This window comes from Anomaloglossus baeobatrachus, chromosome 1, assembly GCF_048569485.1.
Source record: "Anomaloglossus baeobatrachus isolate aAnoBae1 chromosome 1, aAnoBae1.hap1, whole genome shotgun sequence".
Lineage (NCBI taxonomy): Eukaryota > Metazoa > Chordata > Amphibia > Anura > Aromobatidae > Anomaloglossus > Anomaloglossus baeobatrachus.
In genome coordinates this window covers 444309040-444335199 of record NC_134353.1, presented here as the reverse complement: position 1 = coordinate 444335199, position 26160 = coordinate 444309040, and the positions used below count along the sequence as shown (strand labels likewise).

At 42.5% G+C, this 26160-nt stretch overlaps 1 protein-coding gene across 2 annotated transcripts in view; it reads left to right on the top strand.

Moving 5' to 3' along the window:
• Window positions 1–17430, top strand: part of PTBP1 (polypyrimidine tract binding protein 1) — a 29167-nt gene extending 11737 nt beyond the window's left edge. For both annotated transcript variants that reach the window (XM_075352746.1, XM_075352757.1), the window contains 12 exons: window positions 4413–4585; window positions 4827–4973; window positions 5753–5923; window positions 8027–8137; window positions 8221–8392; window positions 8590–8661; window positions 9402–9532; window positions 14126–14159; window positions 14645–14737; window positions 14820–15036; window positions 15146–15223; window positions 15298–17430. In XM_075352746.1, the coding sequence (XP_075208861.1) occupies window positions 4413–4585; window positions 4827–4973; window positions 5753–5923; window positions 8027–8137; window positions 8221–8392; window positions 8590–8661; window positions 9402–9532; window positions 14126–14159; window positions 14645–14737; window positions 14820–15036; window positions 15146–15223; window positions 15298–15430 (1532 nt within the window). In that variant the 3' untranslated portion in view covers window positions 15431–17430. The remainder of the gene's footprint in view (window positions 1–4412; window positions 4586–4826; window positions 4974–5752; window positions 5924–8026; window positions 8138–8220; window positions 8393–8589; window positions 8662–9401; window positions 9533–14125; window positions 14160–14644; window positions 14738–14819; window positions 15037–15145; window positions 15224–15297) is intronic.
• Window positions 17431–26160: the final 8730 nt, after the last annotated feature.

The following is a 26160-nucleotide window of genomic DNA, read 5'->3' as shown; positions in this document are numbered from 1 at the left end:
ATTTCCTCCGGTGCAGTGGAGCCAGGAGGTGGGCAGGGCCAGCACTATCTACGGTCATGGGAGAGCCGGAGCTAGTTCAGTCCCGCCCACCTTCTCGGCAATGTGCAGACAGACATAGCCTGAGAGTGAAGTGCTGTGTGATGGAGGTATGAATGCCCCGATCACTCCAGCACTTGTTCTGCATTGAGGATGCAGTGCCGAAGTCATGGTACTGTATCCTCAATGCAGAATGCCTACAGCATAACCGCAGTACATTCCGCAATAAAACCGCAGCATTGAAACGAAGTTGTGCTGTGGTTTTCTGGGAAGCTCCTGCGGATATATCCGCAGGACACCTTCCCTGTGGGCACAGCCTAAGTGAGTTTACAACAATATTTCAAAGTATGTATGTCCAAATACTTCTATAAAAGTAAAATATATCTTTGTACAGTGTTAGCCAGTAGAGATAAGAGCTTTTTTTTTATCTCTACTGGCTAACACGGTACAAATATACTTTACTTGTATCAAAATGGAGGATACCAGAATGTACCGCATCTTTATGGAACTAAAGACACTTCTGAAGAAACGCACACAACTGGACAGCAAATACTTCTAGCATTTTAAAGCCTTGTACAGTTGTGTTTACAGGTTAGTTTTGTATGATCACTAATTGAAAACTAAGGCCCCTTTCACACGAGTTTTTTGCCATCAGTCACAATCCGTTGAATTTAGAAACAGATCCAGCGACTGATGCAGCTGGATCCATTTTTTTTTTCTCATCGACTTGTATCAGCGTCGGATTGCGGCATTTCATCCATCCGATGGATCTGTCGAAAAATGTCTGTCAGACAGAAGATTTCCAAAGTAACTTTTTGTACGTCAAAAGGACCAGTCGCCGTCCGTCGTTTGGATTATATGATAATCAAACGGATGCTTTCATTGGGGCTTGCTAAGCTTAACCCCTTCACACCAGCCGATTTTTTTTTTTTTTATTTTTTTTTTTATTTAAATCGTGCTGTCACATTGACAGTGAGATTTAAGGGGTTTAACAGGCACGAGTGGATCGCAGATCTTCCTGCACAAATCTGCTGTTTAAATAAGCAGAAATGTGCAGGGATCGCCGCAGGCTCACAGCAGCAGCCGGCGGTGATTACCAGGACATGACTTGGGATGTACCGGTATGGCCTGCTGTCAAGTTAGTGTTGCCAGTTCATTTTTAGAAAAGGGAATGTACCGTATTTTTCATACTATAAGACGCACCGGATCATAAGACAAACCCTGGTTTTAGGGGAGGAAAATTCAATTTTAAGCAAATGTGGTCATGACACAGTTATGGGGCGAGGATCTGCTGCTGACACTAATATGGGGGTAAAATGCCCAAATTCTCTTTATATATAAATGTATGTAAGCCCTCATTCTGGTATACACAATGTTCCAAATTAATATGCAAATGATATTTTTCTGATTTTCCTAAATGGTCGGTGTAAATGAGTCAGTGTAAGTCATCACCCATTAGAGTATACATATAATTTTATTGAAGAAACCTCCCAATGATAACAGTATAATCTTCAATTTTTTTTTTTTTAAAAAAACAAACCTCAAAATGCACTGTTCCAAATTATTAGGCACAGTAGAGTTTCTAAACATTTTATGTTTTAGGCTACTTTCACACTTGCGTTGAACGGTATCCATTGCATTGCGTTGTGTGACGGATGCAACGGATGTGTTGCATATAGTGCCACAACGGATGCTGCAAAACAACACCGGGTGATCAGCTGATCGTTCGGTCGCCTACAATGTGGCGGAGTGCGAAGTGGGTGGAGCCGAACGGGGCCATGGCTGAGGACGTCAGTTCCGCAGGGACTGCATTGCTGGGGGAGGTTGTGTCCGTGTGTATATACGTAGTGCGGGAGGGGGCGGAGCCGAGCAGGGAAGTGTCGGGCTCACGTAACCAGGGTTCCTTGGTTACCCGATGTGTACCCTGGCTACGGGTGCAGGGAACCAGAGCATGCGCAGTGAAATCCAAAGGATTCCACTGCTCAAAAAAACGTTACATGCTGCGTTCCTTACGCCCGACGCAGCGTCAAAATAACAACCCTGCGTCGTCTGGCGGATGCAAAGCTGACACTTGCGTTAGTGCGTCATCCATACAAGTCTATGGAGAATAGCGCAGTGCGTTAACGGACTGCGCTATTCTCCATAGTGACGGACTCCGCTGAACGCAAGTGTGAAAGTACCCTTAAAGACCTGAAAATGCTCATTTGTGGAATTTGCAGCATTGGGAGGTCACATTCACTGAAATAAAAAGCTATTTAAAGCCAAAACATCCTAACAGGCCAAGTTACATGTTAACATAGGAGCCCTTCTTTGATATCACTTTCACAATTCTTGCATCCATTGAACTTGTGAGTTTTTGGAGAGTTTCTGCTTGGCTTTCTTTCCATGTCAGAATAGCCTCCCAGAGCTTCTTATGTGAACTGCATCCCACCCTCAGATCTTTTGCTTCATGATACTCCAAAGGTTCTCTATAGGGTTGAGGTCAGGGGAAGATGGTGGCCACACCATGAGTTTTTATCTCCTTTTATGCCCATAGCAGCCAATGACAGAGGTATTCTTTGCAGCATGAGATGGTGCATTGTCATGCATGAAGATGACCCTAAAGGGGCCTACCAGCTGTCTCCCCATGATTCCAGCCCAAAACATGACTCCTCCACCTCCTTGCTGACGTCACAGCCTTGTTGGTACACGGTGGCCATCCACCACTCAATCCATCTGGACCATCCTGGGTTGCTCGACACTCATCAGTAAACAAAACTGTTTGTAAATTAGTCTTCAGGTATGTCTGGGTTCACTGCAACAGTTTCTACTTGTGAGCACTAGTTAGGGGTGGTCGAATAGTAGGTTTATGCACCACATCTAGCCTTTGAAGGATCCTACACCTTGAGGTTTGAGGGACTCCAGAGGCACAAGCAGCTTCAGATGTATTTGCTGGTTTGTAACGGCTTTTTAGCAACAGCTCTCTTAATCCGATGGACTTGCCTGACAAACCTTCCTCATTCTGCCTCTATCAGCACGAACACGTATGTGCTCTGAATCAGCCACAAATCTCTTCACAGTACAATGATCACGCTTACGTTTTCGTGACATATTTAATGTTTTCATCCCTTGTCCAAGGCATTGCATTATTTGATGCTTTTTGGCAGCAGAGAGATCCTTTATTCTTTCCCCTGTTACTTGAAAACTGTGGCCTGATTAATATTGTGGAGCATCCAGTTTTCCTTTTTACTGGCCTCACCTTGCAAACTACAGTAGTTATCACAGGTATCGGAGATTGAGTTCAGTTATACAAAGAACCCTGAGACACAATACCATCAATGAGTTTCATTGAAAAAAAAAATAAAAAATAATCGCTTTACTTGAAACAAATCTGCATAATAATTTGGAACACTGTGTATGCTGCCATCCTGGTCTATGCCCTCATCCTGCTATATACCCCTATCCTGGTATATTACCTGCATCCTGTGGCACACATAAAATAAACGTTTACTCACCTTTCCTCACTCCAGCAGCATCGCTCGTATTCCTGTCTGCCGGGAGCAGCGCCGCTAACCTGTGTGGAGCTGTCACCGTTCCCTGCAGCATTGCGATGTCCTCCTGTCTGCCGCCCGCTGATGTGTATGGAGAGCGGTGAGCACAGATGACATCATTGCTGTGAGCACCGCTAGTCTCCATACAGAGCAGCGGCCGGCAGACAGGAGGACATTGCGATGCTGCATTCAACGGTGACTGGTGAGTATACTTATTCACTGCCCCTCGCACTGATGCACGTGGGGCAGTGAATATAGCCACACATGATGACTCCAGGCTGTAGTTGCCTGGTGTGATCATGCGGGCCGGCTGTTAATTATGCACACATCCCCCACCCATCTTGCCCACCTGTCCGCGCCGGCTTCAGCGCTGAGATGATGGGTGTGTATAAAATGAGCGGGCCCACGTCATAGCAGGCGCTGCTACAGCCTGCAGATGCCACCGATGACCCGCCCCACCGCAGCATCCTCATTCCCCGCAGCCATGACCTACATTCAGACTAGAAGACGCACCCCCCCCCCCCCCCCCCACTTTCCCCCAACGTTTGGAGGGGAATTGCGTCTTGGTCTGAAAAATACGGTATCTGTTCATGAAATCACAATGTGTATTCATCCACTGATATGCGTCTTTAGTACAGTACCTGCAGTGCATTGTTGCTTTCAACTATTGATGCATGTCAGAGAATGACCTTAGCATGAATACTGATCTTCTCATCCTCGCTGTTAGTTTATAAGCTTTATACTTGGGCTTTCTATCGTACTTGGAAAACAAAGTATTTAGCTTCGTGTGAAACTGAACTGTGCTCTTGTAAATTTCACTATATATATTTTTTTTTTTCTCAACAGCAAATGGAAATGATAGCAAAAAATTTAAAGGCGACAACAGATCTGTAGGTGTGGGTTCCAAAGTGATTCATGTCAGGAAGCTTCCAGGGGATGTTACCGAGGCTGAAGTTATAGGTCTTGGCCTTCCGTTTGGGAAAGTGAATAATATCTTAATGTTAAAAGGCAAGAACCAGGTAAAGCTGCTTCTGAAAACTTTTTCTTTTTTGAGGGGGGGGGGGGGGGCAGGAGAGGGATACTTAAAACTGATTTTATAATTGCTCCAACTAGCTTGATCCTACTGTCAGATTTTGGGATGTTGCCACACACTGAACATTAGTTGATCGGGTTGTTGTGTATGCCAAACCTTTGCAACCAGATAGTAATCTGTGTTTCCATTGAATTTTTTTTTTTTTTATACTTTTTCCTTGATTTAAGGCTTTCATAGAGATGAATTCAGAAGAAGCTGCTAATACAATGGTAAATTACTTTGCAACGGTTACACCGATACTCAGGAGCCAACCAATCTACATTCAGTTCTCCAACCACAAAGAACTGAAGACTGACAATTCCCCAAACCAAGCGGTAAGCGTTCTAGAAATCCAGGCTGATTTTATCCCACTTAAGCAAATTTAACTCCCTAATGAAAAATAATCTAGTTCATTTTGTTTAGCTGTCCCTTTCTAAGCTGGAATTGATTTTCTTGCCCTAGCATGGATCACAGCTGTCCATGTGGGTAATGTTGTTTTTGTAGGTAAAAATGTGATTTAGAGCAAATGTTAAGTGTGAGCCCTTTGCCATGTGTTGCGTACTGTCCCTATGTACAATGTATTTTGGCTTATAGTGGTACTCTGTGAAGATTAAAAAAAAAGCCCTGTCCTCAAATTATAAAGATGAGATGCCCCTGACAGTTTTAATATCTTTACACCTGTAATGCAGTGTGACTGGAGCTGCTGTCCCACCAAACCCCCCCCCCCCCTACTTGTGGGATGTTGCGTCACACATCAGTGTGTGCAGCTCGATGCTGTTAGTAAATCCAGTCTCCTGATAATAGCGGTTTCTCTGTAGGCCAAGGATGGGGCATGTGGCCGTGCCCTGTTCTCAGGCAGAAGTAGATATGATCAGGGCTCTGCACACGTGTGATGTAACATCCCACAAGGGAGGGGAGCAGTGAGAGCAGCTCCAGTCACACTGCATTACAGGTGTTATAATTGTGCTGGGCAGCTAATCTTGAGTGCAGGGACAGTGCTGGAGTACTCTAAAAGCAGACCTTTCCTTGCCAAGTGTATACGGTGTAAAGTTGGAGACTGGTGGGTATTGATACGGACATTGCAGCTAGAAATGACTTGTTTTTGTTTCTATAGCGGGCACAGGCAGCTTTGCTGGCTGTGAATTCTGTACAGTCTGCTAGTGTTGCTCTGTCGACTACAGCTACTACACTGGATGCAGCCATGGGTGTATCTGGACAGAGTCCAGTTCTTAGGATAATCGTGGAAAATCTGTTTTACCCAGTTACTCTTGATGTATTGCATCAGGTAAGTTTGAGCATATACTTTTTATAATTTGCCCTGTAAGTCTTTTTTTTTTTTTTTTTTTTTTTTTTAAATTGGCTAGTTTTGAAATGCAGCCTTCTAGATGCATGGCAGATCTGACAAGGTCTCCTAGGACCCTGCAATAGTCTCGCTGCAGGGTCCAGGGAAAAAGCACCATTGGTGCTTCCTACTGCCATGTACAGGGCTTAGGCTAGTTTCACACTTGCGTTGGACGGGATCCGTAGCATTGCGTTGTGTGACGCATGCAACGGATGCGTTGCATATAGTGGCACAACGCAATGCTACGGATCGTGCAAAATAACGCAATCCGTTGTAGTTTTTTTTTTTTTTCCTTGTCTTTACACATCTGAGCATGCGCAGTTGTGTAAAGACAGCTGCGTTAACGGAATCCGCCACCATAGGCGTCCATTATAAAAACAGACGCCTAACTGATTCCTGCAGGTTGCGTTTTTTTGACACACCGCCAAGCACAGAAAAACGCTACATTCAGCGTTCCATCCGCCCGACTCAGCGTCAAAATAACGACACTGCGTCTAGCGGATGCAACGCAGACACTTGCGTTACAGTGCGTCGTCCATACAACTCTATGGAGAATAGCGCAGCCCGTTAACGTACTGCGCTATTCTCCATAGTGACGGAATGCGCTGAACGCAAGTGTGAAACTAGCCTTAATCACCACTCTGTATACAGCAATAAAGGCTGAGATGGTAGTAAACAAGTGTTGCTGCCTGGGTTGCTACAGCTGCACAGTTGTGTACAGCTGCTCTGCTATATTGTGACTTTCACTGCAAATTAGAGCACACCTGGAAGTTTAAAGTTTTTGGGTTGTTGGAAAGGGGTTAATGTAGTTGCGGAAGCTCTGTCACTTATTGCTTAATAATCGGAGGACCGCATGAGGTAGGGGCTGAAACTGATTTCAGAGATGTCCATTATTGGTCTGTGAGCTGTTTCAATACTTGGAATGTTTAAGCAGCGGAAGACTCGCTGCCAAGTCTGCATGACACCTGGTTCATCCCTGACCCAGCACTAATTAGCCGCTTACTGTCACTATACAAAGCTGTGGTGTGGGTGGGGTTAGCTATTACATCTCTGCTATATCTGAAAACTGTTACAACTCCGACACCCACTAAACTAAGGGATGCATCACTTGGAATAAGGGCCTTTTTATTACAATTATGCTGCTCTCGGATGAGTTGGCAAAACATGGGGCTAATTCCCTTTTAAATATAGTTGAAGATGCATAGCTTGGTCACCTGCGCCTTAAAGAAATCGGTCACCAGGTTTTGCTCCCCTATCTGAGAGCAGAATAATGTAGAGACAGAGACCCCGATTCCAGCGGTGTCACTTACTGAGCGGTTTGCTGTCATTTTTGTTAAAATCAATGTTTTCATTGCTCCAGATCTAGCAGCTCACTAATTTGCTGACTACCTGGCAGTAGGCCACGTAGTTACTGTTTTAACCAGTGATTTTATCAAAACTACACCAAGCAGCCCAGTAAGTGACACTGCTGGAATCAGGATCTCTGCTCCTAAATCATGCTGCTCTCAGATTACATGGCAAAAATCTGACCGTGCATCATGATGGGGCTATTATATACATCTTCCCACCTGCTTGTTTTCCAATTTCTCTTCCCCAAGCCACCTTTGATATCTCTGGCTTCATAGAGCCAGTGAAAGTGTGGAATAGATGAAAACCAGCAGGTGGGAAGCTATATATAAATGCCCAGCCATGATGCACCTGCACTGTGAAGCCTCCTGTGCTAGCTGTCACCTTTAACTTATTCAGGCTGACGAGAGATTTTTCATGATTAGAATAAAGCTTGCCCAAATGCTTGTATACACCTAATGCTATGCTGAACTAGTGCATTACTAAAAGATATTAAAAAATAAAATGATGCCACGGAGATGGTGCATGTTTGTTTTATTACCCATAGTCATGTATAGGTGAGTCTTGTCTGATGTATGCATCCACTCATGTTTCTCAGATGTGTAGTGACTGGAGAAAATGCACATTGAATTATAAAATCTCGAATTCTGAAGGAAACTCACTTTTTTATTTTTTTTTGTTTTTTTTTTTTTCTTCCAGATATTTTCTAAATTTGGAACTGTGCTTAAAATAATAACCTTTACAAAGAACAATCAGTTTCAGGCACTGCTGCAGTATTCTGATCCTTTAAGTGCCCAGCATGCCAAACTGGTAAGCTGTTTTAATTTCTTAATGTACACCCCAGTAACCAACTTCTGCTAGTGTGCTTCATAAACTTTCCCCCTCCAATCTAGTCCCTTGATGGCCAGAACATCTATAATGCTTGCTGTACACTCCGAATTGACTTCTCAAAACTCACAAGCCTTAATGTGAAATACAACAATGACAAAAGTAGAGATTACACACGCCCTGATCTGCCGTCTGGTGATGGCCAGCCTTCGTTGGATCAAACCATTGCTGCCTTTGGTGAGTATGAATACATGATGCTGTGCTTACAGTGCAACCATCTACAATTTTTAGTAAACTTGTTTTACACTTTAAACAATCTTATTAATCCTGTACTAAGGCTGTACAGGGATAACACGTTTAAAATTGGTTCTTGCGTTTGTGTTTATATGGTGTCCGGTTGTATAGAAGATTGCTAATAAATGTTCTCGCCTCAGGAGCGCCTGGACTGATTTCTGCCAACCCATATGCTAGTGCTGGTTTTCCTCCTGCCTTTGCTATCCCACAAGGTAAGGTGTAGGTCCACAACTCCCTTCTCACTTGACTTGGTGTAGCTTTCTATTACCTCTTGTTATATTGATGTAGCTGAGCTATTACTAATAGAATACTGTAAATATCTAAAGTGAGGGCTTCAGTCTTGTAAATTTAGGTTTTAAGACTTTCTGAATAGATGCAGATCAAAATGTATTGTAAGGGATTCCATACTATTACAGATCAGTGATCTGTGGGAATTTGTGATGAGCAAGCACTAATGTGCTTAGTACTAACGAGCAGTGACACTTGGATGGGTGACATTTGGTATCAAGTACAATGGAAGTCAAGGGGGAGCATTTTTCTCTAGCATTTTTCCTAGAAATCTTCCAGAAAAATGCTCAGGTCCCCCATTGACTTCTATTATACTCTGGTACACAAGCCAAGCCTGTCCGGGCACCCGACTGCTGATTGTGAGTACCTTAGCACCTGAGCATGGTAGTGCTTGCTCATCACTAGTGGCAATCTATCACCACAACTGATAGGGAAGGCTGTAGTTTCTAAGCAATCTATAGATGGATATATTGGTGTTTTTGTTTGTGTGTTTTTTTTTTTTTTGTTTTGTTTTTTGAGGGATGTATGGTCAAAATGTAAGTTATTTAACTTGCAAGTTTCTCCCTTATGATACAACTCTTGCAAGATGTGCATTATATTAGGAGTCACCTTTCATAATGTGATACATACAGGTTTTTTAATGTTCTTCCTAACCATCTGCCAGGTGTCCATGGAACACTTACACCCCTTGCACTTCCAACTGCAGCTGCAGCGGCGGCTGCTAGCAGGCTCGGCATACCTGGCCTAGGGATTCCTGGAAACTCTGTTCTGCTGGTTAGCAACCTAAGCCCAGAGGTTAGTTTCAATTATTTTCTTAGTTTTACTGTAGATATGTACAGTCATGGGGATAAGATGTGCAATGATCAGTTGTGTTTTTGTGTTTTTTAATAGTGCTTTTTCAAAAAGCTTTATGTACAAAATCCCAAGTGCTCCATGAGCAGCCCAAAGGCTTTTTGAATAGTATGCTGTACCATGGCGCTCTCCTAAATATGCAGTGAAGATTAAGTCTTTTTGACAAGTGAGCCTAAGGAAATGTAAAACTGTTTAAGTCTCAGACCTTGATTATGGCTTTGAATTATTTTTGAATAAAACAATCAATACATACAGTTTATAATTTAAAAAAAAATTTCGGACAATGTGTACAAATGAGAAATAATAATAAAACCTACAAATTTATATAAGTTAGGAAACCTAATAACTGGAAATGTATGAAGTCACCTAAAGGTATCATGACCACCATATCTAAAGTAAGCCCTTGTAGTGAGAGAGCATCCAACACATGAGCAGGCTACAAATAAAATCAATGTTATTTAGATAGGGTTCATGATATGAAAAATAAAGACGTAGCATTTTGAAAGACCATGATTAGATATGCTCTAAAACAATCTTTTATTTTTATGTCCATATGTTGGCTAATCAACAAATTAAATCTTAACTGCATATTGTAGGGACCACCATGGTTTTTTTGTGATTTTTTTCCCCCCCTACCACAGAGCTGCAGTGTATTCTAGCTATGAGAGCTGACAATTTTGATTTTAAGGGCTTAGCTATGCTGAGAAACATGTCAAATGTCATTTATACTGTAGTCTGCTGTAAAGCCACTTGTTAATTTTTGCTTTTAACAACCCAAATGAAGGTTTCCTTCTTGATTTTGAACTTCACATGCTGCTTATCCAGGATGAGTAGCTTTGACTTTTAACCCCTTATGCCCCCAGGCGTGGTTTTTTTTTGTTTTTTTTTTTTTTTCCCCCGTCCATCTTAACATATAAAGGCTTGTTTTTTACAGGACTAGTTGTAGTTTAAAATGAAACCATAAGTTTTACCATATAGTGTACTGGAAACTGCAAAAAGTGTGATCACACAATAGTTTTTGGGATATTTTATTAACCCTGTTCACTATATGGTAAAACTGGTGTCGCTGTGATTCCTAAGGTCGCTGCGAGTTTGTAGACACCAAACATAGGTTTACTTGTATCTAAGGAGTTAAAACATTTTTCACAAGTTTGTCCAAAAAGTGGCACACGTTTTGCTTCACTTTCCGAAACCTGTAGCGTTCTCATTTTTCGGTATGGTTCAGTGATGGCTTATTTTTTTCTCGAGCTGATATTTTTAACGGTACAATTTTTGCGCAGATGCTATGTATTGACCGCCTGTTTTTGAATTTAATGCAAAATTTGCGGAGACCAAAAAACAATTGTCGTTTTGGAATTTTTATTTTTTTTTTGCAGCTCTGCTGGGCATTTCTGAACACAATACCAATTGTGTATTTTTATTTTTTTTTTTAACCTTTTTTCCTTTTTCAATGGGACGAAAGGGAGGCGATATGAAATTCAGGTGTGTTTTTGGTGGTTTGTTTTTTTTTTTTTTCTAGGTCCCTTAGGGGGCTATATTGATCAGCTGTCTGATCACTCTTCCATATCTCCAGATCACAGCTGAGATCTGCAGGTATGCTGCTTTACTCTAAATGCTGGCACTATTCCAGCATTGAGAGAAAGTGACTCATTAGCTACAGGTGTCATCACATTATCCTGTGCTACCATGGCAACCACCAGAAGTCACATGATTAAATCACGTGACTTCCGGTGGGGGTGGGGTAATTTATCATAATGGCGGTGCGCATGTACATCTCGCTGCCAGATTTTGGCAGCAAGATGTAAGGGGTTAATGGTCGCGGGTGAAATGAGATTCCACTGGTGACAAGCGGGCACACGTCGCTGTTGAAATCAGCTGATGTGTGCAGATTGCAGCAGCCTGCCCACAGCAGGGGGCGGGGATTAACCTCACACTATCCATGACTAAGGGTACCTTCACACTTTAGCGATGCAGCAGCGATCTGACCTGGTCAGGATCGCTGCTGCATCGCTACATGGTCGCTGGTGAGCTGTCAAACAGGCAGATCTCACCAGTGACCAGCCCCCAGCCAGCAGCGACGTGCAAGCGACGCTGCGCTTGCATGGAGCCGGCGTCTGGAAGCTGCGGACACTGGTAACTAAGGTAAACATCGGGTATGGTTACCTGATGTTTACCTTAGTTACCAGCTCACACCGCTTAACTTGGCGTGTGCAGGGAGCAGGAGCCGGCACTGGCAGCGTGAGAGCTGCGGAGGCTGGTAACGAAGGTAAATATCGGGTAACCACTTTGGTTACCCGATGTTTACCTTGGTTACAGCTTACCGCAGGCTGTCAGATGCCGGCTCCTGCTCCCTTCACATTCAGGATTGTTGCTCTCTCGCTGTCACACACAGCGATGTGTGCTTATCAGTGGGAGAGCAACAATAAAAACGAACCAGCACTGTGTAACGAGCAGCGATCTCACAGCAGGGGCCAGATCGCTGCTCGGTGTCACACACAGCGAGATCGCTAATGAGGTCACAAACGTGACTCACAGCGAGATCGCTACTGAGATCGCTGCTGTGTGAAGTACCCCTTACCCAGTACGTCATGGGTCGCTAAGGGGTTAATGGATATGTGCATGTGCTTAAAGTGAACCTGATAGCTGATTCATGCTGGCCAGTCAACAGGCAACATTGTATCAGACCTTGGCTGTATGATGTCAGCCAGGTATGTGCAACTCCAAATTGCTGCAGTTTGAGAAAAGCAAACTTTAAAACCCACTGGAGACTAGTCGAGCAGGTGGATACCCAGCAGCTTATACCTGCCGACTGCCCTGGATTTAAAGGTTTCTGCCTATACGTTTGTTTTTTTTTCTTTTTTCTGAACAATTTTACTATTTAGAGTAAGGCTAGTTTCACACTTGGGTTGAACGGCATCTGTTGCATTGCGTTGTGTGACGGATGCGTTGCATATAGGGGCGTAACGGATCGTACAAAACAATCTGCTTTTTTTTTTTTGTTTTTACCCGCGGCAGACTATTGTGAACGATCAGCTGATCGCTCACAGCAGGCGAGAATTTGCAGGGGGCGGAGTGCGGGGTGAGTGGAGCCGAGCGGGGCCATGGCGCTGAGAATGAGGTGTCTGGCTCCCTGCACAAATAGCCAGGGTAAATATCGGGTAACTAAACAAAGCACTTTGCTTGGTTACCCGATGTGTACCCTGGTTACATGTGCAGGGAGCCAGAGCATGCGCAGCGAAATCCTAAGGATTCCGTTGCTCAAATGTTACATGCTGCGTTCCTTCCGCCCGGTAGAAGCAACGCAGTGTCGGCCAGCGGAAGCAATGAAGGTCCATCACTCGCAATCCGTTGTCCATACAAGTCTATGGGAAGTAGTGGAATCCGTTAACTGATTCCGCTGCTTTCCAAAACGGCGATTGCGACTGAAGGGAAAAATGCAAGTGTAAAAGTAGCCTTAGACATATGTGGGTGAGATTGTACAACCATTGTCTGAATGCATGTTGGCCAATCCACAGGTAAGATGTATTAGCTATCAGATTCACTAACGTAAATATGCTTACATTTTGTAGGAAATCTAGGCTATGACATTGTAAGAATGCACATTTCTTTGATCAATGGGAACAATTTGGTAATGGTGTGAAGTTGATTTCCAATGCATGTGAATTCAGTGCACCAGTCAGCTTGATTCAGAAGGTATTGGTAATCTGTTTACACATGCCCACTATAATCTCCCCTCATGTCAGTGACATGTCAGAATTTTACATTGACTTCCCCAAGCAAGCTATCAATGACTTTTTATCTCAGATTAAATGGCATGGGGTAATGTGAAACTGAAGATTGTATTTTTAAACTTTACTAACATGACTCTTGCTACTACTATATTCACTTCATAGACACTGATCTCTTAATATAGGTGAAGACAATATTCTAGAGGCCAGGTTTTGTGTAATGTTAGTTTAGTAACGTCATCCCACAATCCAAATCTTTTGGGGTGTCATTATTGCAGTTAAATATATTGTGTAGTTGTGGGTGGAGTAATGTTACACAATGTGGATATTGTCTGACTATAGAATTTTTCTTCTCAAAGTATCACTTTTCTCAAAATAAACCTTTTTAGTAACTGTCTTTAAAACATTTAATCTAGAAGACTTTAAATCTTGTGTACTTGTTTCTTATATATTTACTGACCTATTTTTGCTACTTTTTTTTTTTTCTTTTCCTCCCATCCCCCTTCTTGTTTTTATACCTTGATCCGGAATTTCTTTGCCAACTGACTGCACGGCATCTTCTGCTTCCTGTTGTGCTTGAAACAAAACAAACATAAACTATCCCTTCCAAAAAAAATCCCAAACACCCTGCTGTCCGGATCCAACCTATCCTTCAAATATTAACCACCTTGAATATCATCCGTCAACTGCTCCTACCACTCCTCCGGTGACACCTTCCTCGTGGACCATTTCTGCAAGCTGTGCTCTTCCCTCGGCTCCTTTTCTCTACCCCTGTCCCTCCGCTGCCTTGCTCTGCTGTTCTCTAAAGAGAGTTACACCCCAATGCCTATTTATTCTTTTCGGTATGTTTCGCACTTTATTACTATTTAGTTTTTTCCATTTGTTTGGGTGGGTCCTTGCATGCATTTTTATTCTGGTTGTGCTGGGTGGGTACTTTACATTAAATGTGCAGTTTTACATTTTACCTCTGTATAGAATATTTTGGTGTGCATTGGCATGTCTAAGAGCTGTTGTGGAACTGTAGCTTTCAGTGGCATGCAGAGTTGGTTTTTGCCCCTTTAAAATATTTTAATTTTTTTTATAGGCGGCCCATGATGTTGGCCTAGAAGTATCAGATATTCATCTTTTTCTTAAGCTAACAGTTAAACCAATCTGTTCTGTTCTTAATACTGAGTGTTTAGTGTTTTGATCAGTAAATGACTAATTCAGCATGCCCATGGCATAAGCACTTTTGTGGGGAGCATTACATTTATTATAGACTTACTGCTTGAGTAGTTTTTATTTGTTTGGGTTTTTTTTTGTTTAAACTGACTCTTCTTATTCCAAGGTGTATATGGTGATGTACACAGAGTGAAAATTCTCTTCAACAAGAAGGAGAATGCTCTTATTCAGATGGCTGATGGAAATCAAGCTCAGCTAGGTAAACTCTTCACCCCACACACCTCTTCCCCCAAGGCATGGGTCAGGAAAAAACTAATTTATATATAATACTCTTCCCACAGCAATGAGCCACTTAAATGGACAGAGGCTGCATGGGAAGCCTCTTCGGATTACTTTATCCAAACATCAGACTGTACAGTTACCCAAAGAAGGTCAGGAAGACCAGGGTTTAACAAAGGACTATACAAACTCTCCACTCCATCGTTTTAAGAAACCAGGCTCCAAGAACTTTCAAAATATATTTCCTCCTTCTGCTACACTCCACCTCTCCAACATACCGTAAGATTTTTAATTATTTGTGGAAACATGTTTGTTTGCTATACAAGACTGTGTAAGATTGCCCTGAATGTGCTTTTGGAAATCTGAATTTAAAATATTTTCTCCATAGGCCATCTGTCAGTGAAGAAGATATTAAGCTTCTGTTCTCAAATGATGGCTGTACAGTAAAAGGCTTCAAATTTTTTCAGTAAGTTTTTTTTGGTTTTTTTATACAATTGCGTGACAGTGTCCAAGCACTTAAATATCTTTTTCTCTCATCAGGAAAGATCGCAAGATGGCTCTTATCCAGATGGGCTCAGTTGAAGAAGCGATCGAGTCAGTAATAGAACTTCACAATCATGACATGGGAGAGAATCATCATCTGCGGGTCTCATTTTCAAAGTCTACTATTTAACTTTTGGACAAAAGACTTTTAAGCCCTTTGGAGGGTGACCTAATGTCTCAAAGGGCTCACTTCCATCATTCCAGATAAAAGCCACTTTACAGGATAGAAATGCAGCACTCAAGTGTCCTTGCATTCAAGATTTTCCTTTTTTTTTTTTTTCTTTTTTTTTTTAATTGTAAGACTGCAATGATAGTTGTGTTATAGGGTGGTGGTGACTGGCGAGTTCCATATACCCTTATTTGAACACCTTACTTAATGTTCAGCTTGTATGGCAGTTTCATACTTGAGGACCAAATTGAGGTTTCAGAGGCCAGCTATGAATCTAGATGTCACTAGATTGTCACAAACCACACCAGGCTTTTGCACAGGTGTTTTGAGGACCAGTTTGAATTTGCCCATCACATGTTTTATTTTGACACTACTGCTAATGGCAGTGAATGTGTATCTGTCACACACATGCTGGCTTTATTTTTGCCTTTACTTAACTTGTATATCATTTTAGTTAAATGCATACAATGTACTTTACAGGGTGAGCAGTAGTGTAATCATTCCTGTACTATGTCAGACCAAAAGCTTTACTTCTCAGACCCTTACACCTTCATACATTCCCAATATTTCTGTATTTGGGGAAAACCGTCTGTTAGGTGAAACCTTTTTGCTGTACTTCGTGTCTGTTTTATACACTCTTTAATTGATGCTTGTGTTTAGGTGTAACTGTCTCCCTCTCCCCCTTATTGGTAAGTGTATACATGTCCTATGTGTATGCATCAAAAACCTAGGACCAAATTTTTAATTTACAGAAAATTGGTGCCCATAAAGATGGATTGTAAATGCCTTATCCATAAAGTGGCATAAATAGTGGTGTGGTGCCACTTGGACATAAATGTTGTTTTGAACATTTTAAGAATGATCTAAAGTTTTTAGGCTTCAAAATTGTCTGCACCATCTTTAACGTTTTCTGAAGTGCCTTTAACATGCTTGTAAGAGTACTGCCTGGAATATCTAAGATGGGCCAAGGCAGATGATCTGATGACCACAATCGTTCATTGTAATCAGTACAGTCTCATGTATTGTAATCTCAACTATGTGCTGGATTAGACACATTTGTCATGGCTGAGTGCATTGTAACAATTTGGAGGTTTCATACTTTGGATGTTCGGCATTCACAAATTCTTGTCTAGAAAGTGCCTTTTATGCCACTAAGCACCAACAATGATATTACGCCTTACTACTTAAAAGTACTCTGTAAGCTTGGTGCTAAGGATGTGTCATGGTGTCTGAGTTGCAAATTTACCTACACCAGTGCCTTATCACTGTGCACTCACTATTTCTGGCTTGGCTAGGTCATATAGCTTGGCAAATTAATGTAATGAACAGGGGATCTGTACTATTCCAATTTTGTAGATCGTTGATGGTACTGATTCTCTTAACTTCTCAGATTGCTGGATAGTTGGACAGTACATCCATGATTTGATGTATTTGGCAGAGATGGCTTGGTTGGCATTCTGTTTAACAAATGAGAAAATACAGCAAGGTTAGCATTACACCTAGTCAGCGGGGTGGAGTGCTCCAGACATTCGTGTAGTGCTCCTTCCTGATACAAATACCATGAGAGCTGCATGTGTTAATGTGCACATAGCCTAAACCTGTTCATTAAATGTGTTGTGGACATTAATTCTGATGACCCTCCTAGTATACTGTGTTATACTCTATATTGACAATGTAAATATTTAGCATTTTGTATACCTAAGTGCAAAAGCTGTAAAACAATATATTCCTTTTTTTAGTGGTAAATTGTATATTTTGATAACCTTTTCAGAAAGATTTCAGTATTGTGGGGTGCTCAGATGGCAACTTAAGAAATCAATTACCTCTAATTATGTTTGTACGAAAGACAAATTAAAACTGTTTTATAAGAAACATTTATACTTTTCAGTAGGTGTTTATTGAACTGTATCTTTCAGTTATCTGCCAGTGTATGGGCTTATAATAAACTTTTCTGTTTCCCATCTTTGTGAGTTATTTCTGGCTTGTTGTAACAGCTCAATCTCCTACTTTGATTTCTAACATCTATTACTTTTTTGCTGTGCTGCCCATGTTAAACCGACCAAACGTTTTAACTTTTCAGTGAGTTAGCTCAGATTTACCAGTGCAACTTTCCCACAGTAGAAGATATCATGTACTTCTAGCCTTGACCTTTTAGTGTAGTGCTGTACATATTTTTTCTTTGCCAGAGATTTAGCTCTTGAATTACACTTTTATAGAATAAAGATCTTAATCTGCTCATTACACTTGAGTTTTCTGAGAAGTTGTCTAAAATGACGCAAACACAAATTTCAACCGGAGTTGCCTGAAGAAACAGTGCTCCAACAATTCTCAAATTCTTGTCAGTTTGAAAGGCAAAGTAATTGCATAATAGATATAACAAATCAACATGGTATATTTACATCTGTATATTGGGCTGAAGCAACAAAAAACCTCAGCAGAACTAAGGATCTTTTCCCCACCTCCAGGCTCTTTTGAAGACTCCCTTTTTCTTCTACTTTGCTTGGGTTCCAGATGCATACAAGATCTGCTCACTCAGCTTTTTCTGATACTGCTCCTCAGCCTGATTGGAACATGCTCAAACATCAGTCGTGTCTCTGCCAGCCTGTCCTAATATGTTCCCAGAGTGGGGTTTAACGTCATTGTAGCCTTTTAGAATGACCACTTGGAAACTTTGAGCCACTTTGTACATTTCTGACCGAACCTGACGAGTCATTGTGGTAGCTCTAGAAAGCTTCAATATATTCCAAAGGTTCTGAGGGGTTTTTTCTGTGCCACATTGTACTTCATATTAGTGGTAAATATTGGTTGCTATGATTTACATTTTATGAAAGTCTCAAATTTGGCAAATTTCACAATTTATCAAACTGAATTTTTATGCACTTCAACTAATTATACCGCACAATACTTAGTGTATTTGAGGCCTTGTACGCATGCTGCAGTTCTTGCTGTGGTTTTGCTGCAGAAAATGTTAATAACGTTTCTAGTCATTCCCCAGCAAGACCTATGGTAAAAAAAAAAGCTGTGCGCACTTTCCCCCCCCCCCCCTACATGTTTTGCTGTAGAATTTCTGCAGCAAAAATGTGACTTTTTTTTTTCCATGTACCTGCACTTTTTGCAATAGATAATGGTAAAAAAAAAAGGCAGGGATCAACTGCAGAAAATTTCCTGCAAACCATGCAGTTATTGGGTGCATTTGTTGCTGTTTTTTACCGCAGCTGCGGTAATCTTTCAGAGGGTGTGAAATTTCTTAATTTACAACAGCACTTTTTTTTTTTTTTTTTTTTTTTTTTGAGAAAGGTGTGGGTTTTTTTTGTTTGAGTATATCATATTTGAAGTGACTTGGGCTTATCTGTGGGAAAAAAAATACCAAAATGAAAGTGCTGCTCCCACATCAGCAGCTCAGGGCTGCTCAGATCCAGATCTGTGGTGGCTCGAGGGCCATCCGGACCCAGGGGTCTCGCGGCCACTTGAATGAAGGGGGGGATATTTACAGGGGGAATGGTAGTTTGTGATGCCACCCGTGGTAAGGTAGAGTGCCACTGCTGCGACTACCTGGTCGATGGAGTGGGCAACCAGGTATTTAACCCCTCCACGGGTAGGGGGGATTGCCCCAGGACTCAGTGATGGTGACGGGGGTGCCGTTAAGGAGGTAATGGTCACTTGTGTACTCAGTCCAATAACGCTGACACCGACAACTTTAGTAAACCAAAATTCTGGACACTGCTGAGGGGGAGCACGTTTAGGTCCTGTTTCTGTTGCTTTTTCTGTGACCTTTACCTTTTGACACCTTGTTTCTTTCTGGTTGGTCCCTGTAGCCTAAAACTAGTTGGGTCCCGGTCCCCAGTATGGCTGAGGGAGCTTGCTCTCAGGGTTCACACTTGGGATTTCTTGGACTGTATTTGTGGAAAGTCCTATCCCTCTTGTTGCGCTAGTACCCTGATTTTGGAGCGGGTGGAGAGTGGATCTTGAAGGCTCCGTTCTTGTCGGGTGAATTATCAGGTTGCTTGAAGCTACTCCCTGACCTAGGGTTCACATACCCCGTCGTGCCCTGGTCCCAGCCCGGTGATGGTACAAGGCCGCCGGCTGTCCTCCACGACAAAGCCGTACCCCTTCTGATGATCCCCCCCCCCCCCCCCCCCCCCTGCGACCGGGGGTCCAGTTCCTACCAGGCCCACCTAGTAAACTCCAGAAGCCCTGCTCCGGATCAGTGACCTCTCTCCCAGAGTCAGTCTACCTCCTAGTCTGCTACCTAGTAGTTCCAAGGAGCCCAGCTCCTAACCTCTCACCTCCAACACTACACTCCCCCTTTTTCTGACTCCTGACCTCCCCTTAACCAACCCCCCCCCAAGTGGGCGACCCTATTCCACTCAGGCCGGCCGCTGGTGGGTGTGGTGCAGAGTGTTCCTAGGATTTTGATTAGCTGGTTTTGGCAACACAAATGGTTAGGGACCCGTAACCAAGGAGGAGTTGGATATTGCACAGAAGGGCAGATTGCACAATGCCCTGTGATGACATGATAGGCGAGGGCATCACAAAATTATTTTTAAAAACTGCGTCCCTCAGTGCTTAAAGGGAAGGTGTCGTGGGTTTTTATTGTATTAAAAATGGTGATTATGATATAAAGTATTTTTAATACAAAATTAAAATCGCTGCTTATTTCATTCTAATTTTATTGGAGGCACTGGGGGCTGCCATCCTGGATTTGCTGTGTGTGTAAGGGCTGCTTTTCACTTGCGAGTTTCTCGCAGTAGAGCAATGCGAGAAACTCGCATTGGAATCGGACACATGTTAGTGAATGATTCAGCTCGCATTTGCGAGTTTTGTTTTTTTTTTTTCTCCAAATCTGACTGAGAAAAAAATTGCAGCATGCTGCTTTTTTGCGAGTTTCTACTGCGAGTCTCTCCATTGCAAGTGTATGGGAGCGTGTAAATCGGATGTCACGGGACGGCACTCACACCATCCTAGTGACATGCGATTTTCTAAATACATTTCTCGCATGTTTCCTAAAACACTGGAAACGAGTGTCTCACAATGTCTGTCAATCGGTCTCTCCCTCTCGGTCTGTTCTCGCTGTTGGTCAGTCACTATCTCTGTCCCTCTATGTCTGTCAGTCATTTTCCCCTCTTACCGTTCCCTGATCCCCGGCGCTGCACGGCGGCTTTTACTATTTTGAAAAAGCTGACCGCTCATTAAACACTCGTATTCCCTGCTTTACCCGCCCACAGGCACCTATGATTGGTTAAAGAAACAACAAAGAGCCAGCACCAATGTGCACTAAGGCATCAAATATTCCAAACTGCATTATAAAAATTTTTTTGAGATTTTTGGCAAAAAATTGCAATTTCTTGAGCTGCTTCGCCACGTCACGGCAAATCTCATTTGAAGCAGTCCTACACTAAAATATTTTTATAAAATGTGCCATGCGGCCTCACATATAAATAGCAGAACTGCTCTCAGCAGCACTCACCTGGTCTATTGCAGTCCCGTACCCATGACTGAGTCATGGCTGTGGGCGGGACAGGTCCAAGCAAATGCTGCATGAAGTATATATATAGCCTGTGGACAAAGCCTGATGACCCAATGTGAACAGTCACCAAACGCCAAAATCTATACAGATGGAATACATCCCAAATTGGGGTGCATAGCAAGGTGGAGGTCAACCACCGACCAATTCAACAAAGAAACAACAAAGAGCCAGCACCAATGTGCACTAAGGCATCAAATATTCCAAACTGCATTATAAAAATTTTTTTTGAGATTTTTGGCAAAAAATTGCAATTTCTTGAGCTGCTTCGCCACGTCACGGCAAATCTCATTTGAAGCAGTCCTACACTAAAATATTTTTATAAAATGTGCCATGCGGCCTCACATATAAATAGCAGAACTGCTCTCAGCAGCACTCACCTGGTCTATTGCAGTCCCGTACCCATGACTGAGTCATGGCTGTGGGCGGGACAGGTCCAAGCAAATGCTGCATGAAGTATATATATAGCCTGTGGACAAAGCCTGATGACCCAATGTGAACAGTCACCAAACGCCAAAATCTATACAGATGGAATACATCCCAAATTGGGGTGCATAGCAAGGTGGAGGTCAACCACCGACCAATTCAACAAAGAAACAACAAAGAGCCAGCACCAATGTGCACTAAGGCATCAAATATTCCAAACTGCATTATAAAAATTTTTTTGAGATTTTTGGCAAAAAATTGCAATTTCTTGAGCTGCTTCGCCACGTCACGGCAAATCTCATTTGAAGCAGTCCTACACTAAAATATTTTTATAAAATGTGCCATGCGGCCTCACATATAAATAGCAGAACTGCTCTCAGCAGCACTCACCTGGTCTATTGCAGTCCCGTACCCATGACTGAGTCATGGCTGTGGGCGGGACAGGTCCAAGCAAATGCTGCATGAAGTATATATATAGCCTGTGGACAAAGCCTGATGACCCAATGTGAACAGTCACCAAACGCCAAAATCTATACAGATGGAATACATCCCAAATTGGGGTGCATAGCAAGGTGGAGGTCAACCACCGACCAATTCAACAAAGAAACAACAAAGAGCCAGCACCAATGTGCACTAAGGCATCAAATATTCCAAACTGCATTATAAAAATTTTTTTTGAGATTTTTGGCAAAAAATTGCAATTTCTTGAGCTGCTTCGCCACGTCACGGCAAATCTCATTTGAAGCAGTCCTACACTAAAATATTTTTATAAAATGTGCCATGCGGCCTCACATATAAATAGCAGAACTGCTCTCAGCAGCACTCACCTGGTCTATTGCAGTCCCGTACCCATGACTGAGTCATGGCTGTGGGCGGGACAGGTCCAAGCAAATGCTGCATGAAGTATATATATAGCCTGTGGACAAAGCCTGATGACCCAATGTGAACAGTCACCAAACGCCAAAATCTATACAGATGGAATACATCCCAAATTGGGGTGCATAGCAAGGTGGAGGTCAACCACCGACCAATTCAACAAAGAAACAACAAAGAGCCAGCACCAATGTGCACTAAGGCATCAAATATTCCAAACTGCATTATAAAAATTTTTTTGAGATTTTTGGCAAAAAATTGCAATTTCTTGAGCTGCTTCGCCACGTCACGGCAAATCTCATTTGAAGCAGTCCTACACTAAAATATTTTTATAAAATGTGCCATGCGGCCTCACATATAAATAGCAGAACTGCTCTCAGCAGCACTCACCTGGTCTATTGCAGTCCCGTACCCATGACTGAGTCATGGCTGTGGGCGGGACAGGTCCAAGCAAATGCTGCATGAAGTATATATATAGCCTGTGGACAAAGCCTGATGACCCAATGTGAACAGTCACCAAACGCCAAAATCTATACAGATGGAATACATCCCAAATTGGGGTGCATAGCAAGGTGGAGGTCAACCACCGACCAATTCAACAAAGAAACAACAAAGAGCCAGCACCAATGTGCACTAAGGCATCAAATATTCCAAACTGCATTATAAAAATTTTTTTGAGATTTTTGGCAAAAAATTGCAATTTCTTGAGCTGCTTCGCCACGTCACGGCAAATCTCATTTGAAGCAGTCCTACACTAAAATATTTTTATAAAATGTGCCATGCGGCCTCACATATAAATAGCAGAACTGCTCTCAGCAGCACTCACCTGGTCTATTGCAGTCCCGTACCCATGACTGAGTCATGGCTGTGGGTGGGACAGGTCCAAGCAAATGCTGCATGAAGTATATATATAGCCTGTGGACAAAGCCTGATGACCCAATGTGAACAGTCACCAAACGCCAAAATCTATACAGATGGAATACATCCCAAATTGGGGTGCATAGCAAGGTGGAGGTCAACCACCGACCAATTCAACAAAGAAACAACAAAGAGCCAGCACCAATGTGCACTAAGGCATCAAATATTCCAAACTGCATTATAAAAATTTTTGCAGCATTTGCTTGGACCTGTCCCGCCCACAGCCATGACTCAGTCATGGGTACGGGACTGCAATAGAACAGGTGAGTGCTGCTGAGAGCAGTTCTGCTATTTATATGTGAGGCCGCATGGCACATTTTATAAAAATATTTTAGTGTAGGACTGCTTCAAATGAGATTTGCCGTGACGTGGCGAAGCAGCTCAAGAAATTGCAATTTTTTGCCAAAAATCTCAAAAAAAAAAAAAAAAAAAAAAAAAAAAAAATTTATAATGCAGTTTGGAATATTTGATGCCTTAGTGCACATTGGTGCTGGCTTTTTGTTGTTTCTTTGTTGAATTGGTCGGTGGTTGACCTCCACCTTGCTATGCACCCCAATTTGGGATGTATTCCATCTGTATAGATTTTGGCGTTTGGTGACTGTTCACATTGGGTCATCAGGCTTTGTCCACAGGCTATATATATACTTCATGCAGCATTTGCTTGGACCTGTCCCGCCCACAGCCATGACTCAGTCATGGGTACGGGACTGCAATAGACCAGGTGAGTGCTGCTGAGAGCAGTTCTGCTATTTATATGTGAGGCCGCATGGCGCATTTTATAAAAATATTTTAGTGTAGGACTGCTTCAAATGAGATTTGCCGTGACGTGGCGAGCAGCTCAAGAAATTGCAATTTTTTGCCAAAAATCTCAAAAAAAAAAAAAAAAAAAAAAAATTTTATAATGCAGTTTGGAATATTTGATGCCTTAGTGCACATTGGTGCTGGCTCTTTGTTGTTTCTTTGTTGAATTGGTCGGTGGTTGACCTCCACCTTGCTATGCACCCCAATTTGGGATGTATTCCATCTGTATAGATTTTGGCGTTTGGTGACTGTTCACATTGGGTCATCAGGCTTTGTCCACAGGCTATATATATACTTCATGCAGCATTTGCTTGGACCTGTCCCGCCCACAGCCATGACTCAGTCATGGGTACGGGACTGCAATAGACCAGGTGAGTGCTGCTGAGAGCAGTTCTGCTATTTATATGTGAGGCCGCATGGCACATTTTATAAAAATATTTTAGTGTAGGACTGCTTCAAATGAGATTTGCCGTGACGTGGCGAAGCAGCTCAAGAAATTGCAATTTTTTGCCAAAAATCTCAAAAAAAAAAAAAAAATTTTTATAATGCAGTTTGGAATATTTGATGCCTTAGTGCACATTGGTGCTGGCTCTTTGTTGTTTCTTTGTTGAATTGGTCGGTGGTTGACCTCCACCTTGCTATGCACCCCAATTTGGGATGTATTCCATCTGTATAGATTTTGGCGTTTGGTGACTGTTCACATTGGGTCATCAGGCTTTGTCCACAGGCTATATATATATACTTCATGCAGCATTTGCTTGGACCTGTCCCGCCCACAGCCATGACTCAGTCATGGGTACGGGACTGCAATAGACCAGGTGAGTGCTGCTGAGAGCAGTTCTGCTATTTATATGTGAGGCCGCATGGCACATTTTATAAAAATATTTTAGTGTAGGACTGCTTCAAATGAGATTTGCCGTGACGTGGCGAAGCAGCTCAAGAAATTGCAATTTTTTGCCAAAAATCTCAAAAAAAAAAAATTTTTATAATGCAGTTTGGAATATTTGATGCCTTAGTGCACATTGGTGCTGGCTCTTTGTTGTTTCTTTGTTGAATTGGTCGGTGGTTGACCTCCACCTTGCTATGCACCCCAATTTGGGATGTATTCCATCTGTATAGATTTTGGCGTTTGGTGACTGTTCACATTGGGTCATCAGGCTTTGTCCACAGGCTATATATATACTTCATGCAGCATTTGCTTGGACCTGTCCCGCCCACAGCCATGACTCAGTCATGGGTACGGGACTGCAATAGACCAGGTGAGTGCTGCTGAGAGCAGTTCTGCTATTTATATGTGAGGCCGCATGGCACATTTTATAAAAATATTTTAGTGTAGGACTGCTTCAAATGAGATTTGCCGTGACGTGGCGAAGCAGCTCAAGAAATTGCAATTTTTTGCCAAAAATCTCAAAAAAAAAAAAATTTTTATAATGCAGTTTGGAATATTTGATGCCTTAGTGCACATTGGTGCTGGCTCTTTGTTGTACCTATGATTGGTTGCAGTGAGACACGCCCCCCACGCTGAGTGACAGGTGTCTCACTGCACCCAATCACAGCAGCCGGTGGGCGTGTCTATACTGTGCAGTGAAATAAATAATTAAAAAAAACGGCGTGCGGTCCTCCCCAATTTTAATACCAGCCATATAAAGCCATATGGCTGAAGGCTGGTATTCTCAGGATGGGGAGCTCCACGTTATGGGGAGCCCCCCAGCCTAACAATATCAGTCAGCAGCCGCCCAGAATTGCCACATACATTAGATGCGACAGTTCTGGGACTGTACCCGGCTCTTCCGATTTGCCCTGGTGCATTGGCAAATCGGGGGTAATGAGTTATTGGCAGCCCATAGCTGCCAATAACTCCTAGATTGATCATGTCAGGCGTCTGAGATACCTTCCATGATTGATCTTTAAGTGACAGTAAATAAACACACCTGAAAAAATCCTTTATTAGAAATAAAAAACACTAACAAATTTCCTGGTTCAACAATTTAAAAAGCCCTCCATATCCGGCGTAATCCAGGATAGTCAAGCGTCTCTTCCAGCTCTGCTGCATGAAGGTGGCAGGAGCTGCAGAAGACACCGCTGCTCCTGGCAGCTCCATGCAGCAACTGAGGTGAGTATTGCGATCAGCTGAGCTGTCACTGAGGTT